This window comes from Nyctibius grandis, chromosome Z, assembly GCF_013368605.1.
Source record: "Nyctibius grandis isolate bNycGra1 chromosome Z, bNycGra1.pri, whole genome shotgun sequence".
In the NCBI taxonomy this organism is placed as follows: domain Eukaryota; kingdom Metazoa; phylum Chordata; class Aves; order Nyctibiiformes; family Nyctibiidae; genus Nyctibius; species Nyctibius grandis.
The window spans coordinates 40,916,759-40,937,576 of NC_090695.1; the positions used below are offsets into that span (position 1 = coordinate 40,916,759).

The window sequence follows — 20,818 nt, forward strand, 5'->3', positions numbered from 1 at the left end:
TGTTTCCGTTAGGAGGCTGATGCTCCTATTTCCACAGAGAAGGTCAGTGTGCCAAAAGACTTCTCCCTCCTGTTCTGCTGTTACATTATGAGGTTCACTAAAAGACTACCACTTCCTGCATGTCTTTAGACAGAATAGTGATATAGGACAGTGCTCTGCAGGTTTTCAAACTGAGATGGGCCCTTATAAAGGAAGCTCTCTGGTAAGAGCTGGCTCTTCTCAAAGCCCGCTGGAAAGGGGCACGGTGACTTGCTGCAGGACACACAGAGGGTGTCAGCACTCAGTCAAGTTTTGTCAGGTGGAGGATATGCTCAATTGTAATCAGGGTGAAAGTGTGTTATTGCGGGGGGAAATCTAGTATCTAGTGACTCATGCATTGCTAGACACCGCTTAACTTGCCTCCTTGCTTTTCCCTCCCCGCAGCTGGTCCCCATGCTTGTTTTCAGCAAGCATAATCTGGCTTTAGCCAGGCGCGCAGGTGCTTGCCGAGCTCCCTTTGCGGCTCCCGCCTCTTTTCAGCACTGCCACCTCACTGCTCCTGGCTGCTGCTGCACGGGGCTGGATGCGCACCTCACCACTTCTTGGAGTAGCAACCAGCTGGAGGCCTGCGGCCTGCCAAGAGCGAGCCGGGGTTCATTAATTGCTGAACTTGTACTTTTAATTTTTGCGTGAGGCGTCAAGCAGCAACGAGTCCTCCTTAGGCACACTCCAAAGTTTCAGCGTCGTAGCCACCGTCGACCCCGGCACGCCATTTCTTAGGGGCTGGCACCAGCACTGTTCCACGATGCGGTTTTCCCCCCCCGCCCTGTGACACCCAACGCCTGGACATGCCGAACTCTGCAAGGGCACTGACCTAAACAATTGTCGGGGGGGACTGCCTGTGTCTTACTCTGGGGGCTCCATCGCTAACCTGGCCACCTTGCCCGTGCAGAAACCACCGGCGACTCAGCGGCCGCTGCAGTGGCACGCCCCGCCGAAGGCCGAGCCGAGCCGGGCCAGGCCGGGCTGGGCCACCTCACCGCCCACTACCGCCGGCAGAACCACGCCTGAGCCCGCCGCTATCCGTCTTCTCGCGATACTTCCTACTTGTCCCGGATGGGCTGGCGTCCCCCCCGGAAGTGGGGGAGGGCGCGTGCGCGGCGGGGACGAACGCTGGCGGCCGCCGAGGCGGGGATGTCGGCCACGTGCGCGGTGTCCCGTAAAGCGCAGCCGCCGCCGCTGCCGCCGCCGCCGCGCCCCCCGGGCGAGAGGGACCCGCCGGCCAAGGCCATGCGTAGGGGGCTGCGGCGGGGCCACGAGGAGGAGCGGGAGCAGCTGCCGTGGCCGGGAGAGAGCGCGGGCGGCGGGGGCGGCGAGCCCGAGGTGGAGCCGGCGGCCTCGCTGAGCGGCGAGAGGCGGAGGCGGCAGCCGCAAGAGCCGAGGGCGCTGGCAGTGGCCAGGCCGGAGCAGGAGGCGGAGGAGGAGCGGCTGGAACGGGAGCATTTCCGGAGGATCATCAACGCCTTCCGATACTACGGGTAACAGAGACCCGCCGCCCGGTGTGTGGGGCCCTGGCAGGGCCCTGCCGTCCGCCGCGTCCTCCGATCACCTGCCTGGCCTCGGGAGTTCGTCGGGAGCTCGGTGACCAGAGCACTCTGCTCTTGCGTGCGTGTCGTGTGGCCACCTCCGTCGGCCTGTGCTCCCTGGGGAGCGCGGTGCCTGTAGCGGGGCGCAGAGGCCTGAGTCGGGAAGGGACCTCTACGCCCCTTTCCCTTGTGGGTGCGCACAAAGCTGCCTCCGTGACCTTCTCAGACAAGAAGCATAAAAGAAAAACGAACTATCTCAAAGTACGGCGTACCTGAAAAGGGTGTAAAAGGTCTCTTTTTATAAGATAAAATGCTTTAAGACGCCGTAAAGTACTCAAAACAACAGCAGCTCCTGCTGACAAAGAAACGCAAATGGTGTTTCGATTATTGTGGAAATTTTTGAAAGACGTTAATTTGCATAAGAGATGAGACCTGTTGATAGGGCTGACGGATGCCATTTTCTTACAACTTTAGTTTTCTAGACGTTCCTTGAGTCAGAAGAGGGCTTGGTGGCCTCATAGAAATGAGATAAAGGGGGGGGGGGGGTGGGTGGTGACCCGACTTTGTGTCTCAATTCGTTGAATGGAAGAGGAAACAAAAGTTACTCAAATTGCGGGTGGGGGGACTGGCTGAAAAAGTCCAGTTCTCTACAGTTTTTTGGTAAACCATCTTCTGTTACTCCAGGTTTGGGAAGCAGATTTGGGACATAGCTGCACTACGTATTTGTGTACATCAGTTGACAAACCGCCATCATATGAACCATTATTATGTGCTGGACCCTTTTTGTCAATGTAATACAAGCATAAATTTTACATGACAGGTCGTTTGAATGAGTGGGTGATAGAGTATTTCTTCTGTTTACTGTTTTTGTCTTGGGTTGTTTTATTTTCCAGGACTAGTATTTGAGCAGGAGGTTGGTCTAGATGACACTTTGATGTCTCTTCCAAACTGAATTCTCTAATTCAGTTTGGCCATACCAAAGACTTTGTGTTAGTTATTACTATTAGAGAAACAGCCAACTGTAATTTACTTACATCAGTGATGTAATTGTATCCTCGGGCCTTAGAGGCTGGGAACATCTTTCTCAACCTCATGCTCAGCTGTGACTCTGGGTTGCTTTTGGATACTTTATTTTTGGTAAATGCATAACAAAAGGATATGACTCAAATTTCTGGTACAGAAGTTGAATTAAATTACTTCTGCCTCACAGAAATAACTCCCAATTTAAGTGAAATTACATATCTTGGTAGTTAAAAATAATTTAATTGGAAATGTCTGTATGACTAAGGCAATAACACACTTTCAGATGAGTCCAGACTAAATTTCTTGTGTTTGGGACACAGAGGGACTTAACTTAATTCTTTGTGTGTAGTTCTTCTGATTTCAGTGAATTAGTCATTCTGCTAGAAGGTTGCAATTCAACATGAAAGGTTAGAGTATTATGGTTCAAAGAATTTTTCTGACAAAACTTTCAAGAAGATTATATTAAGCTAAGCTCATGTGCTTTATCTAGAGGATCGGTTTATTTTTCTTATTGTTCCTTGTCTGGTTTTTGTTCTTAATTTAATTTTGAACAGTGTAGCTATTGCAATGAACATGCCCTTCTCAGTAGCACAGATGCAATGTTGGAGATATTAACTGGTCAAATTGCCAGACTCAGGTTGCAATTAGAATTGCAGCAATTGCACCTTGCTCTCTCTGGTGGCTGGTTTTCAACTCTGTGCTGCTGACACAATAATTTGAGAAACTGCAGTATGACTTGACCTGATAAAATTATTTGCTGCTGGCAAGAGGGGCAGTATCCCTTGTCCTGGCTTTATGACCTGTCTCTCGAGTCTGTATGACTGTGCTCAGCTAACTTCACTTGCTAAACTGACAGAAATCAGATCTAGCAAAATCTATACAGGTCTCTTCAGCGTTACCACGTTAATGAGCTTTGTGGCAGGCCTGGTGAGTGCTAGATCAAGGTGGAGGGCAGAACTCTTCTGGGTGAGGAGAAGGAAGAGGAAAGAAAAAAAAAAAAAAACCAGACCTCTTTCTCTTGGCAGTAGATTCACCTTTTTTTATGGGACTTTTATGTAGGGGAAATGGGAGAAGTATTTTTAGCTTCGATCAGTTACGTGAGCAGATCACAGTACTCATACTTGAGGGGAATATGCTGTTAAAAGAAGGTAGTTTACTATCTTATCCTTAGAGTGAATTATTTATATTTCATGTGTGTATTGCTTTTAAATGTCTAAAGACCTTAAAACTTTTTGCTTTTTAGAACGAATATGCATGAACGAGTGAACAGAACAGAGAGGCAGTTTAAATCTCTCCCAGCTAACCAACAGAGTCTTCTTCCTCAATTCCTTCCTCACCTTGACAGGATTCGGAAGTGCATTGATCATAATCAAGAGATACTACAGACCATTGTGAATGACTGTGCTCATATGTTTGAAAATAAAGAATATGGAGAAGATGTATGTTAAAATAGATTTTTTTCATACTGCAAAATTAAATTCTGTATGCTTTGGTGTTTTCTACATTTGTTTTTCACATCGTTAGGCCTGCAACTTTCTTTCCTTTTGCCTTCTTTATTTTCTTCTCGCTTACTTCCTGTTTGCTTACATTTTCTCACTCTTGTCTTTCACATCTTGTAGAGCTGATGTTTAATAAAACTATTTGTTGTTAGTCCTTGTAGTTACTCTTAAGAAAACTAATTGTGAATCTGGCAAATGACAGCAATCGCTCTTTGTAAAAAAGCAGTTTTTCACTCCAGAGTTCTAGCTCTACCCTGGTTACCTTTTAAAGTTACTTTTTCAGTTAACAGTGTAGAGCATAAATGGTATTGTCTGTCTTACTGTGGGTTATTATATGTTATGGCATTCTAATCAGTTACAGTTTTAGATAGGACGAGTATTTTTAATGTTATCATCTGTGAAAACTTTTTCACTACTTACCTGTCTTTTCAGTGTGGCATCTCTAGCAAAAAAAAAATTGCACTCAGACTGGCAGAGATGGAAACTGAAGTCTTTTTTTGGTATCTGCAGGCAAGATACAGTAATGGGCAGCTCTAATGTGAGCTTCTCAGTTTTGCCTCATCAATACCTAAAGGGATCCTCTTCTCAGGGTAAGCAGTTGCAGCCTCTGCACCAGCTAAGCCCTGGTCCTTTCCTGAGTAAGGACTACAGATTGTGCTCTGCTATGCCATACTATGTATTGGTATTTTGATATGGAGCCTGGTCTCTTGGGTGCCGAACTGAGACCAGCAAACTCAGTTTGTTTAGGGTTCTAGGTTGGATTTGAGCCCTGGTCCCAGGAGTGAAAGGCGAGTGCTTTGTCAGCCAAAACTCAACAGCCCTTATAGTGTGGCTTTTTTTGTCTGTGTATAATTTACGTCCTCCCCCTGGCCCTCAGACTAAAGATACTTGGTACATTTTCCACTAACTTTTTTTTTTTCTCTCCACTTCAATCAGGGACGAGGGAAGATTACACCAGCTTCAACATTTGACATGGATAAATTAAAATCCACTTTGAAACAATTTGTGAGAGACTGGAGCGAAGAGGGAAAGCCTGAGAGAGATTCCTGCTACCAGCCAATCATTAGTGAAATTGTAAAGAACTTTCCAAAAGAAAGATGGTAATAGTGTTTTAAGACTTATTTTTATGTGGGCATACACTGTTGCACGACTCCAACAAAGTTTTTATGGAGTACTGAAAAGTTTGTGTTTGAAAATACAGAAGTTACTGTGAATGCAGTGGAATTTATTTTTTAATTAAGACAGCTTTTGTTTCTAATACAAGGTATTGGAAAAGAGCATAATCATAAACTTCACAAAGGGATACCAGGTAAACCAGGAATAATTTTTATTTTTTTTCTGCAGCTTGATGTAATGGGATGTCTTAACTTTTCAAGTAAGAGACCTCAGGAGGTTGTAAAGTTAACTCAGTTGTGCTCAGTGAGGTAAAGTTTGCAGGTTTGCAGATTCTTGGAGCGTGTGTGCTACAAATAAAAGGAAGGACCCTTATTACAGTAGCAAGTATGAGTGCCCTTCATGGCTGAAAGAGGAAGGAAGAAGACTGGTAACCTCTAGCACAGTTTTATTGCGCTAAGAATTTACCCTGCAAATACTGAATTCTAGTCTTCGTTTCAGACAGATGTTACAGCAAATTTTAAAAAAGCTTTTCTGCATGTGTGAGGGTAGCTTTGTAACTGTGTTGGCTTGTTAACACCACCAAATAGTAATTGGTGTGGGGTTTTTTAGGTAACTTCAAGTAGAGGTATACTGGTAGAATCTCAGAAGATACTACTGCTGTAAGAATTCCATGTGTAATGGTTCTGCCATTTAGTCAGACCAGTCATCATAAAGTACATTTCAGTTTAAACGTAACGCTCCTGTAATGGGAAAATTTGTGGTGAATTTTGTACTCATAAATGTAACAGCCCAGAACTTAGGTTTGATATAGCTGAGTGTTACTGTGCGTTTTCTTCTTTCTCTGTAATTGCTGATAATGCACTTGTACCAATTTGAAAATACCTTCCACTAATCATCTTTTAATTTTTATTAATAAAAACTGTTAGTTGTGGCAGAACATAGAGTGCATGTGGTTGGTTTCTCTTTTGCCTTGGGCTACCTCAAGTTTGGATGCACCACTAAAGATTTTATCTGAAGGTGAACTTTCTGCAATATGTTTTTAGTGCTAATGGTGCCCTACATTAAGATAAAAATGAATTAAATACTATAGGCTGCCTGATGTGCAGATCTGTAGGGAAAGTCATAGTTAGTTTTGGAAGTAATCATTCTAATCTTCAAGATAGCAGTTCACCTTTTTCTCTGTATGCTAGCTTTTAAAGCATTTTGGTTATGGGAGAGGTAACATGTCAAGTGTTAGAGATGCATGATTGAAGCTGGAAAGTCTTGACTTTTACGTTTATCATCAATGAACTATCTTAAAACCTCCAGCTGGTGTTAGGAAGCAACATGTGGTAACAGATTGGGTGAATCTGAAGTTGATAGCTTTGTGCTTCTTTACTAGGAATTCTCTTTGTTGTTGTCAAACACAACTAACGTGACAGTGCTTCTGTCCCTGTTGTGATGGCTCTGAAATACTAGTTAGGCTTTTTTGTCTCTGCAGAAGTCTCAAAACACCACTGTATAGATCAGACATCTCTCCTACAAGTTTAAGTTCATCAAATGAAACATTTTTTTTTATTTATAAAAGATGTATTACATACCTACTATGTAAAAGTTTAATATTCGTGATCATTATGGAGCTGTAGTAGCACTTAGGTAAAACCTTTTCTCTGTTCACGTATTGCTACTTACTGTCATCCACTTGCCCTTGTTCCTAGTGACCAGAGGTGCTCCTACTCAGGTGTACTTACCTCTTTGAGGCAAGAAGCAGAGTTGTTCAGAAGGGCCTGTTCTCTTTGTGTATTATCAGGCTTAACTGGCAGTGCCTGCTACCTCACCCTTGTGCAAGAAGGACCTTCCATGGCAGGGCAGACTGGCTGGTCAGTCTGGTTCCTTTTTTTTTGAGTTTTGGAGGGGAGCAGTTGTTTCAGTTTGAAGGGATGGAAAGGGCCTGAACTGACCATAGTGAAGTTATTCTGGCTGTTGTGTGTGGTGGGTGTAAAGTCCCTTTCCTCCGGAGAGGGATGGCTGTGGGCGCTAATGCGGGAAGACAGCCTGTAGGTGGAACCTCAGAGACCAGCTTTCCATTTCTTTAGAGTTCCCTTTTGTAGCACAGCGCTGAAGTCTCCTGAGATGATGAAAGTGCTAGAGAAAAAGTGTATTGTTGGCACTGGGTGATGAAGACAGCTTTGTCTAGATGTATTTTGCATTGAAAAAGATGGAGAAATAAATATTTTAAATTTAAAACTGTCAGTACGAGTCACCTTTTACTTTTTAATGGATTCAGTGGAATTGTACATTCAGTTTCTAGTTAGCATTATGGATTCTATGCATTAGAATCCTGTGAAAAAGGAGTGTAAATTTTTGAAACTATTCACGTTATGTTTCGCTCCATGCACGCACGTGTTGTGTTGTTGCTCTTTGCAAGACTGGCCTGTTATTGGTTCAGTTGGTAAGCAACGAACAGGAAAAGAACTTAAGTGCTCTATATGGTTGGTTTTCTGGGATGCAGAAGAGATACAGGCAATAGTTGAAAGCAGCTGTAAATTATAACAGTCTGGTGAGTAGGTGCTACTGTTACCTTGTGTTTCAGTCCAGTCTTCTGACAAGCGTGTCACCTAAAAATAAAATGGCAAAAGCTGTTTCTGCCTCCCGTTCCTCTTCAGAAAGAATTCCTTCTTTCTGCTTAGCACCTTAACACAGAATCTGTTAGTAGGATCAACAAAGCAGTTTTAAGTGAAGTCCCATGAGATAAAGTCTTTCTGAAGAACTGAGAGGTTTCCTGCATTATTCATGTTGGAATTTAATTGTGTTTCAGCTCACAGGGACTCTTAATTTTGTCTACCTCTTGATGAAGCCATTTGAATGTCTTGAATTTCTTGGGTCTGAATGAACCATGATCACTGTTTTCTGTAGGAGAAAATAGTAAAAACGTAGATACATTTTTATTTCTTGACGGAATGTGTTCATTAAAGCATTTGTATGGGGAAACATTAGGTTGAAAATCTAAATCAACATACTGATATATTATTTTTTTTTCTAATTCCCCTTTTGGCATCTTTATTTTCTCTCACTTCTACTGTTACCCTTCCTACTTATGTGAAAGGATGTAAAGATCATCAGCGTCTTGTCCAAAAGGAACCAAAGAAATAGTTAACCTTTTAGTTAATTATCATTCCTTGGCCAAGAACAGTAAACTTAGGTATTTTCTCCAGAGTTTTCTTTTATTCATTAACTTGGCCTCTGGAACCACCTATAACTTGAAATTTAAATCTGTCACGTTGTTCAGCAATTATTTGCATTTTCCAGGGTACTGTCAGGACAGCCCAAAAGAAGTCACCAGCACTTAGTTTCCTTTTTATTTGAAAAACATAGCTTATTAGTCCTAAGGCAGAGCTTGGCTTTACTTTTTGCATGCGCTCAGTTACATTTATAGTGGTAATAAAACTTCTGCTTTACATGAATTTTATTTGTCTTTATATAAAATACATCTGTCCTTGCAGGGTTTTTAATCTCATCAAAATTAGTGCTTAGCCTAAACTTTGCTTTAAACATTGGATTTAAGAGTAAACTATATCTTCAGTGTTATTGCAGTCCACTGAAGGCTTTGCAGGTCTTTACATGGAAGTATATAAACCCCAGCCTGCTAAGTTCTGAGAAGAATTCTCTTCAAATGATTGTGCATTTTTAGCTACCTTCATTATTTTGTTTGAAAAGTAGTTGCCTTTTAAAAAATAATCTCTGAAAATATACTTAGCGTAAAATAATGAAAAATAACTATACTGAGAGTTGGATCTGTTCACTATCTAAATTTACAAACATTAGAGAGAAGACGTTAGGAAAGGAGTCCCACAGTTTGATTCTATGCTGATGGTTTCCCTGATCTTATGTGTATGGGCTGTATTTCTTACCACTTCTTATCACTTACTATCATTAGCTAACACTGGATTGCAGTTTATGAATTAGTTTATGAAAATTAGGTTTGCGTTTGATCACACACACTCATTTTTCTTTTGCTGAACTTCAGTTTACCCTTTCAGCACCATCATTTTTTTGTTAAAGCACAATAGGCATAAAATAAGGAGCCTCTATTTTTATAATGTGTATTTTTTTCCCTTAAAAAAAGAACACCAAGTTAAAATCTTCATTAATGGCATTAAACTTCTCAGAGCTGAAAACATATCACACTGCAAAATGCAGTACAATAATGGCATGACAGATTTTAGTTGTTTTTGATATTTCTCCACTGTCTTTTTGAAAAGAGACTGCTGCAGTTTCAATAGCTGAGCCAAACAGTACCATGCAGCCCTCTTCCCTGATCTTTGGACAGCCTCTTCTCCTCACACCTGTCAGGTTAATAGACCAATGTTTCTTCCCTATTGCCCCACAGGTTTTTCATGGGTTCTTGTTGGATACCCATTTATGTTCCTAACCAATGCTAGATCTGTGTCATAGAAATCCTGCTGCTGCTGGCAGCTTCAAAGCTAGTTTCACTGTGGATAACCTTGGGTTATTCTCCCCCTGAATTATCTTGTGACTGTTTAGCCATTAAAAAAGCAGTTTCTGTGCAATTAAAAATTTTTAGTTGTCCTAATGATTCAAAAATTAGCATAATGTAGTGCATTGGAGTGCTCCCATTACCACTGGTTTCATACTTCAATGTTTTTGAAATTCATCAACAGTTTGTCACTAACAATTCATTTTAAGTCTTGAAAAGGAAAAGGTGTTTGAGCATTTTTTTTTGATAACAGGACACTATCAACAGTCACTACTTGTTATATGGTAAGTTTGCCACATACCTAATTTTCTCTGATTATAGATAAAAAAAATGCTCTTGAACCATTTTGGAAGGCTAGCGTCAATGTTAGTGGACTCAGATGTGATTATATTGTATTCTATTAGCTGTGCTCTGTATGCTGAAACGAAGTTGGTGGCAAGCACCAGCCCCTAGCAACTGATAAGAAGAGTATAGGTAGAAACTAAATTGCTAACAAGTTTCCAGACAGACTTCAGTCCTCTAATAAAGGTGCAAAGGAAAGTCCAGTTGAAAAATTGGAAAGGTTAGTTCAGATATATAAAAGCTTTATATTGTGAATAAAAATATACAAGTCAATTACAAGCAGTTTAAAATCACCTTGCCTGTTAGAGGCTTTATGTTGTTTTAGGATGAATAAAGGTGCAGATTTCAAAATGTCATTACACCTGCATAACTCCTTGTTGTTAGGTTGTTTTAAGAAATACGTCTTTTCTAATCAATATATGATAGTCTTGGAGGTGGCATAAGGCTTTTCAAACCACTCATGGTAGAACTCTCCACATGGGGGTGCAAAAATCTGTGTAGAGCTAGTCTTAGTATTTCATAAATAAAGTGTAAGGAAATTAAGAAATAGGTTAGGTTAGAAATACACTTGGAATGACAGTGAAGGGATATAGCACTATAAATTGAAAAAGGTGTAAGATTGAGGCTTTTCTGGCTTCTCCCAGAAAGTGGATTCTCTTCTCCTTCTCTTTCTGGATCCCTATGTTCAAAAATTTCGTCTTGAGGAAGTAGTTTTCCCCTGAATTAACTTTCCTTTTTTAGTAAGACTTCCTGGCTAGCTTGCTTCTGGCTTTCCTTGTAGGAGAGAGGTAAAGGGAACTGCTGCTTCACAGGAGTGCTCTTAAGTAATAGCAAAGTCTTGATTTCCTGCTTCTTGTTAATAGAAAGCAAAGAATCTGAAAGTATAATGGCATGGAAATGAAAATCAAGAATGAGAAGAACTTTGATTTTCCTTTTGGGAGGCTTCACTAATTACATGGTTAAGCCACAAACCAAAAGGCAGTGTTAAAACTGCTTTGTTAGTTTGTGTGACCTTTAGAAATGAACAATGCTTTCTTTTGTTTTTGGGTAATAGTCTTCAGAAGTGTAATACTTTTCAGAATTTACATAACTCCCTTACTCATCTTCATGCTTAATGCAGAATGCTAACTCTTTTGAACCCTTTTTGGCATCCTGAATCTTTATGTAGTCAAACACTTTGTGTTTTGCTTTCTTTCATTGTATGTTTGGAAGTGCTGATGGCGGCTTCCTTCATTTAGTTGCATATAAATTGATAAACATATGTTTTGTCTTTGAAGGTGACATGCAAAAGGGAGGGTAGCCTGAGTGTTCACACTTGGTTTTCTGGTATATGAAATTATGAAGTCTTGTTTACGGCTGGAAACAGAAAAATTAGTTCTTTTCGGATGAAGTATCTTTTCAGTTTGGCATAGGAGTGCTTTTTGTTTTATGAGTGAAGGTTTGATTGCATTGTGATGGAAGTCTGATGGTTAGAATATGTATATATTGCCTTTTCTGCCTGAAAGAGGAGAAAATTTTGAGATTCTTAGTTCTATTTATTAGTTGCTGGACTTGGAAGATGGGAGAGATTTTTCTAGGTATCTCAGTAAACACACACTGCTGGTTGTCTTCTGGTTGTCTTGAACTTGATGCCTAGTAATGGGTAGTGAAGGGTTAGAGAGCTGCAATGTACTTTGGTTTAGGAAATCTTATGTCAGTGTGCTTGAGTGAAATCTGTGAACAGCGTATTTAAAACCTACAGTTGCTGAGAAGGTAAATAAGGTTTTTACAGTCTGAATTGCTCATCAGCTTACGGAAGTTTTGTTTGTGTTTCTGATGCCAAAATACTTGTTTATTTTTCATGTGATGTAACCAGGAAGATTTCTAGAATATTTACTAGTTATCATTGCGCCTCATAGAATAATAAATGTTGCTATATGATAATGTTCTTTCTTCAATTCACTTAAGAGATTTTTAGCTGGATAACTGTAAAAGTTTTCAGGAAAAAATTTGTGGTTTGTAAAGTTTTGTAATTATGATCTGTATTCTGAATGAGGATTGTATATGTTCTTTTGAGTCATATTCTGTGAATTATTTTGACTGTACAATTAACCAATCTGATCAGGACTGGCTCCGTTTACATTTAAAAAGTAAAGTCATGCAGAACATACATTGTAATATCTAAGTATATGGGGAAAAAATGTTTGATTGGCCCTCTGTAAGTTTTGTTAAGAGGTATCAGATAAAGACCTAACTATTATTTTTGTTCTGTTGCAGGGATTTCTCCAAAGTTAATATCCTGGTACCTGGTGCTGGGCTAGGTAGATTGGCGTGGGAAATAGCTAAGCTCGGTTATGCTTGCCAAGGAAATGAATGGAGCCTCTTTATGCTCTTTTCTTCTAACTTTGTACTCAACAGGTACATAGCTTATGTTTTACTTGCTGATTGAAACCCAGTGAGGCAAAGTTATAAATGAGAAAAACTTGAATAAATAAAACTCAGGAGAATAGATTTGCAAGTTCGAACACAGGACACACATAGCCACTCTTAAGGATGTTTTAAGGAAAAAAAAATGAATGGGATAAATGGGGAGGGAAGCATTATATCTGAGTCATTAAAATTACAGCAGGAAGCATGGCTTTTAAGTTATGAGACTTAAAATCTCTAGATGGTACCACAGAATTTCTGCATAATCTTGAATAGGTTTTATGATTTATTTCCCATCTGTTTCTGTAAAATGCACACCTATCTCACCAGTGTCAAACATGGACTAGTTAATATGTGCATGGTACTTAGTAGTGGTGATTAGTAACAGAGGAAACTCGTTAAAGAAAATGTTACATTCCATACTAAAATTTTTAGGCACTGTTTTGACATGAAAAACAGCCACCAAAGCACACTGAACCGCTTAAGCAAGCCCTGTCACTGAGGAACAGCTAAAATAATATAGTTAATAGCTCTACAATTATGCCAGTTATACTGAGGTACTAAATTTGAATGTAGTAAATTTCACTTTATAGGTTTAATTTAGAGTGATGTTTATGTATTTGGTATTCTATCACTTGCATTGGAAATTACTGGTTTCATAACGAACTTGTTAGAGAGGAAAGAAGGCGGCAAATGCCTTTTGTTCTTTTAAGAATGTTCTTTTAAGAAAGCAGGTGGGAAAACTATGGGTGGGCAAGTATGAAGGAGGTCTGGGGGGAGGTGCTTTGTTTTATGAGGGAGTTGGTACCAAGTTCAGAGAGACAGAATTTGGCAGTTCATTCATTCAGTAAATCTGGAATGATACACCTTTGCCAAAAACACCTGACTATTGGCTTGTATTCTATATTATGATGTTTTGGAGCGCTGTTTATAGACTGATTGTACACAGCAGACTGTGATCTTAAATCTGTTAAAGGTTACTGTTCAAAAACAACAAGGGGAAAACACTGTTTGTTATGGCTGCTGCATATCTGATTAAAACAGTAGTGGTCAATGTGATGAACATAGGTATTTGCTAGATGTTTATTTGTTCTTTTTCTCACATTATTTTTAAATGACTCTCATCTGGTGGTGAAATTGCATATTACAGTTGAGCTGATCTAATGCCTTGCAGCTACTGAAAGGAGGTCGCATTCTTCTCGTCCTTAGCTATACAGCCCTGCTGGCTCTTACGCTTTTTGGAACTTCTGAAATTATTCAAAGCAGCGTAAAAGTATTAATTTCCCATCTTTGTGAGCACTGGCCAACTGTCATAGTGGTTCAAATCTGAAAGTTAACTTCACGCCTAATTACCTCTGATGAAATGTTGTTTTCCTTAAATAATGAGTCTTGCGCCTATATGTGGAATTCTCCTGAAGATCCATGCTTAGCTTATGACAGTAATCATTCTTAGCATCTAATGCTCATGTGGTGTTTCATGTTTATGCAAGACATTTAACAAGGAGGTGTAAATGCATTAGACTTGCTAACAGTATTAGATTTTAGGCAGCAAAACTGAGTGTTGCCCAGCTGCTGTAATCTTCATTTTTGCTGGGCAAGTTATCCTTTACAAGTTTCCTTGTTAGTGTGGAAGAGAAAACTGCTAACCTGACTCCAAATTTCAGTCAGTTCAGTTGAAGTCCAAGCATTCCTTTCTGCCAGACCTAATTGTGGGCTTGGGATGCCTGTTAAGAAGTTTTTAGGGACTTCTGGGATCTTTCATTTTAGCCTTAAGTGGCTGTTCCCAGTTAGCCTTCTGAAATGGACATGTTTTCTTTCCTGGAACTGGAAGAAATGGCAGTGATCAATATAAGCTGAAGATACCGGTTAAGGAAGAGTGGTAAGAAAGCAGGATTTCTTAAATTAGTTTTTAACTACACTCTTAATTAATTTTTGTCTTCGGTTGATAAAAGCATGAGGATTTTGCTAACGTGTGCTGACAGTTTGGATCTACCTCCTTCCTCTGACCTTGGTTTATTTTTAGGAAGACAAAGTACTATATTGAGTGTCAACCAACTACTACAGTGGCCTCCTAGATGTGGTACAGTGACTTAAGTCTTCTGTATATAAAGTGGTACCTGCTGATTTTTACACATGTAAAAAAACTTAATTCTCTTACATTGTGAACTTTTGTTACTGAAGATAAAGTTGCATAGCATGTTGCATAGAGAGTGCATCAAGGCGTAACTGTGGTCACTACAAGTATTTGAAATTAGTTAGAGTGCATTATTCCATTAAGGAAGCTCTATTTGAAAATAAAATGACCTGGAGTAGTTAAGCTACAATGGCTCCAAGGCTGCTGCAGTCCTTGTACAGGAAATTGTGCTTTTTCTTGTATGGGTAAGGTTCTCATTTCTGGTATATTTTTCTGGTATTTGGATGAGTTCTGGATATAATGACAAATGGCAGAGGTGATCATCGGTGGTGTACAGACACAGTTCATTTTTTACATGTTTTGGAAGAGGAAAAACTGTGAAAAGGATAATCTGTTTTCCTGCCTCTGGAAAGCATACCAGAATTTTCAGGCAGTCTAGAGCCACAGGACACATGTTGCTTCCCTTTGAACATCTGACAGAAGGGGAAACAACACTAGGGTGGTATCTATGTGGAGGAGACAGGAGCAGCTGGTTGCTGACTCGCTGTTTCCTGCAGCACAGGGTCAGTAGCTGTGGTCCAACAGCCCTTTAGTAGGGCGACTTATGAATATTTGGGAAAGTTCAGCTGAAGTAATATAAAATCACTTTGTACTCAAGTCAGAGTAGGGTTAGTTTAAAAAAGCTTTACTACCAGTAGAATTCATGCTAATAATTGGCTAATCTTTACTTTCTGGAAAGAATGTAATTTTAAGTAAATCTTGACACTTTGAGAAGGCTGCTTAATTGTATTTGTTGCGTATCCATGAATGCCTTAGGATGAAAACAGTTAAGCATTTTATCTTTAAATCAGTGGTCAGAAGTAAGATTTGACCTACCCCCACCTTTTCCAGAACCGTCTTTTCGACTCAAATGTGGAACAGTAAATGCCTTGCCCCTATGGAAAAGTGAAGTGCGTCACACTTAAAGATGTTATGTTTTTATAACATAACTTACATCATATATCTTTTGTTGGAAGGATGGAATTGTAAAGGACTGCAGTACTTAGTTTTGAAGTATAAATTACTGAAGCTGGAAAGGGAGATTTTCAAGCTTGAATATGAAGAGGGATTGGTCTTTTATATTAAAAAGTGAATTCCTTTTGGAACTGTTTGAAAGTCTACGTGAATATACTTTGTGCTGGGGGGAAAAAAAAAAAACCAGGGAGGTGTGTGTTGCCTTATAGCTCAGAAAAAAAATCCTTTCTGATCTGCTCAGATCTCTTGTTTTCTTTACGTCGCTTTTGGGGAAATTTTAATTGTTAAAGAAAAATGTTCTGAGGATAATACAGATTGACTGGGAGCACATGGAGAATGCTAGAATGGTTAACACACAACTTTTGTTGGCCAATGTGGAGGTTTTTTGGTGTTTTGTTTTTTTTTTTTGTTGTGGTGATGGTTTTTTGGATGCCTTTCTTGAAGAAAATGATGTCTATGTTATCAGGGCTTTCCCCCTGTTTTTTTTTTTTCTTCGACTGACTGCATATATCTGATATTTATTCATTATATATGGAGACAGTTGATAAGCACAGTAGACTGCTGCTCTAATACAGGTGTTTTTTGTAGTATTTTTTTACAGATAAAATGAAATACAGCCATGACATGAGGAAGGTAAAAAATGTTATTTCAAAGACTTTACCACAGATGTTTTCTATCCACCAGCCAAAGGAGTGCACTTTCTGTAACCTGGTAGACTGCTTGCAGTTTATGAAGTGTTTGATGATATGTGTTTTATGGGACGGATGTGTCCTCTGTTGTCTCTGAAAGAAAATGGCTTCACTTTTTAATTACAAACTGATTTTACAGGACTGGGAAAATTTGCTTTTTATACTTTGATGCTATTTTTTACCAGTTTTTAAAATGAGGTGATCTAGTTGGTTGTGTCAACCCACAAATTTTATTTTACAAAGACATGTTTGCTTAGCATAATTGCAACGCTCCAGATGTTATGAACTTAAAATGACATCTATTGCAAAACTACTATGCTTTGCAAAATGGAATTATTTTTTTAAATCTAAAAGCATCCTTTCAGTTAGCATCTGAAAAATGCTTTTGTTTTGCTGTGGTTCAAAACCCCTATGATTAAGGTTCAGAAAAGACAGAAGAGTCTAGAATGAGAACAAATGTTTCCAATAAAATTCATGGAACTAATGTTACTCGTTTTCTTTTTTTTTTTTTAAATAGAAAAAATATGACCCAGAAAGGCTTAGCTTTACTTAATATATTAAATCGCAACTTTTGTTAATTTTACAAAACCATCTTGTGCATTTTCTTTTCAGTGGAGAAATAAAATGGGGAAAGTGGTAAAAAGTGGGAAAATAAAATTTTAACATTAAAAAAGGCAGTTATTTTGTGGTGATTATTTGTGTGTCAGTAAAATTGTTTTTTCATCAGTTCATAAGTAGATGGGCAGTTTGAAGTGTTAGGAACTAGATAAAAGTCCTTTAGAAAATGTGTAGCTTTTGCAAGAACTTTATCAACAAACAGTGGATGTTGGTGAAAGTCTTTGACTCCTTCATTTCTAGATAATAGGTAAGCAGTTAATGGAAACTGAATTGTGCTGATTTCCATATTTTGCAGATGCTCTGAAATTAACTCACATAAGCTTTATCCCTGGATTCATCAGTTTAGCAATAACAGAAGATCTGCTGATCAGATACGTCCAATTTATTTCCCTGATGTTGATCCTCACAGTCTTCCTTCTGGTTCAAACTTCTCTATGACAGCAGGGGATTTTCAAGAAATTTATTCCGAGTGCAGTGAGTAAATGTAAACTTCTAGGCTATCCCTGTAACTGTATCTTTAGAGTATTTGTCATGGGACAGTTAATGATTACAAATATAAAGGAACTTTATCTACAAGCATTGAGCAAAAAATACTCACTGTAGCAAGATTTTCTTATTCCAAATCAGCTTTACTTAGTTATAAAAAAATATGGACACCTCCTTGCGTAACAGATCTTTGGTGCAGTAGTCTCTTTCAGAATAAGACAGCATAGTAGCATTACGAAAAGGTTTGCTTGATTTAGAAAGTGATGTTAGAAAGGGAACAATGTAACTGGTCACTTCTCTTCCTTAGTGTAAAAAAACAGAAATATGAGAATTTTTTTGTTGCTTTTACAACTGGAAATGAATCAAAGCAAACTGTTTCAGTAGTAGTAAATTATAAGTGAAATAAATATATATTTATTGACTGTCAATAGGAAATATTTTAGAGGCCCATTATGAGAATGATAATTATCAGACTGAGACTTCTGTCAGTACAAATAACCTTATTTTTTCTTGTGGTATCAGGTTAGTTGTGCTCTCCTCATTGCAGCTATGAAGTAATGTTTTATGACTAACCTAATGGTGAATTAACCTGCAGAAGACAGTCTTTAGTGCCTACGATACCAATTACATAATTAGGGTTTGATCAAGGGTAGCACTTACCCAGTTGTTTTATATGTAGTCTAATATTCTAATATATCCCTCTTTAAAAGTCACTTTGTTTTCTTTACACAGTATTGGATTATCACCTCGGACATCTATTTCTGTTTCCACCTTTCTGTCCCTATTAGACCCATAGCAGTTTTTCACCAGGATTATATAGCTATTGATCTGCCCTTTATTGTGCAGCTAGACTTCCAGGTATTTTCTTGCAGGAGCCTTCCTTATAGTTGCTTAATTTTCTGAAGGTTCTGTCTTACATTAGAACATCTGATACTGGAATAAATTGAGACTTCTAATTTTTTTATTTACAGAACTTAAAACCTTTGCAATTTCAAGGATACATGTTTAGAGAAAAACAGGGAGACTCATGCTTTAAAAGGTAGACTTTGAAAGATCCTGCTTGTTAAATTCACTAGTAAAAAACATAGAAATATTCAGATACTGAATAAAATGTTTTAAAGCTATGTGGTTTGTGGAAGTACATTTTAGTGTACAGACTTGTATTGTTCTAGATACTAACTAGAGAGGCCCAAAATCACTGGGTATTTTTGCAGTTGTATTTCTAACAGTTGTAATGAAGTTCATAGGACAGGTGAGTAATAGCACACTTGGGCCTTCATTTATATAAAATGTGTTATAATATTTACATTTTACAGTATATAACTGTGGCATTTTATATAACATGTATGAACAATTTTATAAAAAGCGTAATTAATAATTATAGATAATATTTTAGAGTGTCTATGTGTATACATACACACACATTATATACGGAGGTCACACTAACCCAAGCTTAACTGTTGTTAACATAAACCAAAATATTTTATTTATTTGTAAACGAAATTAAGAACCTTCAATTGTTGTTAGTTGAAGGTAATACGGAGTGTATAAACAAATACTGGGGTTAAACAATGAACTTTTACAGGGGTAGAAACATTGAAACTGATCTCTCTATAATTTTCTCTTTTTATGCAGATACATGGGACTGCATAGCAACTTGCTTTTTCATAGATACAGCACATAATGTTATTGACTACATTGATACTATATGGAAAATACTAAAGCCTGGAGGAATATGGATAAATGTAGGCAAGTGTGACCAACCTCTCTTCCTGCTAGCCCTGACTTATGTTTGATCATGTAACACGCATCTAGTACTTTAAAAGAATTGTGGGGATGAATATGTCCGTGCTGAAAACTCTGTAGACCTAGAAACATTTAGGACTTGGAAATTATCTCAGATATGTTCAGAATATGTCCAGATGTTTGCTAGTTACAATCAAGTCAACACCATGTGGATTTTAGAGAAGTAAATCTTCTCAGAGGCAGGTTTTGCATTCATGCATCAAACATCTGTTACTTGACAAATGTGTCCTGTACTCTTTTTTGCTATTTTTCTAATAAAACAGAACTTGTTCTGTGTGTAAATACATCCTTGCATTTTTTTCTTTATCTGTTGTCTGATTTGTGCTGTGCTTCTAAGCAGAAGTTTTGGGAATGAGATTTCTGTATGCCTTGGCTCAAAAGAAGAGAGACTTTAGTCTCCCATGGTGAAGGAATGGCTGACAAAACTGCTCAGGAGTTAAACATTTTGTATAGCAGAAACTGGTCAATCACTGCTTAGTCAGTCACTACAGCAGTCCTGGCCAGTCACAGAATGTAAGCAGAGCTCCCAAGTAGACCACAGCATGTCCTGCCTTCTGTTCTATAGAGACAGCAGTGACGTTAAACTGAAGGAATTTTAAGACACAGAAATCACAATCTGGTAGGAAATGAGACTTCATTGTTGAATAAGCAGCTGAACTAACTTGTTTTCATTTTGCATTGATTCTGAAATTCATTATAAAAATCGTGTTCGAGTGATAGACGTATGTTCTTTTGTCTGTATTTCAATATGTGAGTCTGGTTATAAGCATTCTGTGCATTTTCAGTATGTGCTTTTGATTTTTAAAACATTTTTGTCTTTTTCATAGCCATTTCCATCGTATCTTTGTACTCTAGGTCCTCTCCTTTACCACTTTGAAAACTTGGGAAATGAGCTTTCTATAGAATTAAGCTACGAGGATATAAAAAATGTTATACTGCAATATGGATTCCACATAGAGGTAAGAAGATGCTGTGGTTTGTAATGAGTCTTAATGGTATGAACCAAACTCCTTTGAATAAACCTTTGCCTTAAATTTAGTTCAACATAATGGCATATACTAATAACTTCTAGAAGAATTAAGTTTTTGTGTGTTGCAAATTATTTGCTTGCCTCGTTTTTTAAAAATGTATAGGTGGGTCTTGGAATCTAGTAAGTATATAGCAATTTCTTATTAAGAGAAACTTGTGTAGTTCTTGTAGAGAAGGTGTTTTGAAAACTGCTGCTTTTTTTTCAGGTGGAGAAAGAATCTGTACTGACAACTTACACTGTGAATGAACTCTCCATGATGAAATACTACTATGAATGTGTGTTGTTTGTGGTGAGAAAACCAGAACAGAAGTGATCTGAATAGGTTAATCAGGAGAAAATGTTGGCTTGAAAGCTAGAAATAAGAATAAAATGGACTGAGTGATGTCTGGACACAATCTCAAATCAGTGGTGCCTTCTTATTCTTAATAGGATTTAGTGTCTATTTTTTAATATCTCTATTGCTATCCAGACATGTACTATGCCATGCATATTTGTAATATACTTGTGAAAATGTAGGAGGAAGTGTTCACATACACTGTCTTTGTGCTTTGGAATGCATTAAAAATAAAAGCAAAAATGTTTTCTTGAGAATAAAATCTAATGTTTGCCATGA

At 38.5% G+C, this 20,818-nt stretch overlaps 1 protein-coding gene across 5 annotated transcripts; it reads left to right on the forward strand.

The window, feature by feature from the left end:
- The first annotated feature begins 1,145 nt into the window (after positions 1-1,145).
- On the forward strand, positions 1,146-20,818 carry CARNMT1 (carnosine N-methyltransferase 1). 5 transcript variants are annotated; one of them, XR_011050186.1, is made up of 8 exons: positions 1,146-1,517; positions 3,832-4,027; positions 5,024-5,187; positions 12,279-12,419; positions 17,179-17,357; positions 19,005-19,114; positions 20,031-20,134; positions 20,411-20,497. XR_011050186.1 is itself a non-coding variant. In XM_068424030.1 (8 exons), the coding sequence occupies exons 1-8, from the start codon at positions 1,174-1,176 to the stop codon at positions 20,516-20,518; spliced, it is 1,350 nt and encodes a 449-aa protein (XP_068280131.1). In that variant the 5' UTR covers positions 1,146-1,173; the 3' UTR covers positions 20,519-20,818. The 5 variants fall into 5 exon arrangements, 4 of the variants coding, with proteins under 4 accessions (XP_068280131.1, XP_068280132.1, XP_068280134.1 ...); XM_068424030.1 differs by having other exon boundaries at positions 19,005-19,118; positions 20,411-20,818; XM_068424031.1 differs by having other exon boundaries at positions 3,934-4,027; positions 19,005-19,118; positions 20,411-20,818.

Excerpts from the sequence above, each read along its gene's own strand:
- CARNMT1 (XM_068424030.1), top strand. The coding sequence starts at position 1,174 with ATGTCGGCCACGTGCGCGGTGTCCCGTAAAGCGCAGCCGCCGCCGCTG. Across the intron at positions 4,028-5,023 it reads ATAAAGAATATGGAGAAGAT|GGACGAGGGAAGATTACACC; the intron begins GTATGTTAAAAT and ends CACTTCAATCAG. Across the intron at positions 12,420-17,178 it reads TCTAACTTTGTACTCAACAG|ATGCTCTGAAATTAACTCAC; the intron begins GTACATAGCTTA and ends CATATTTTGCAG.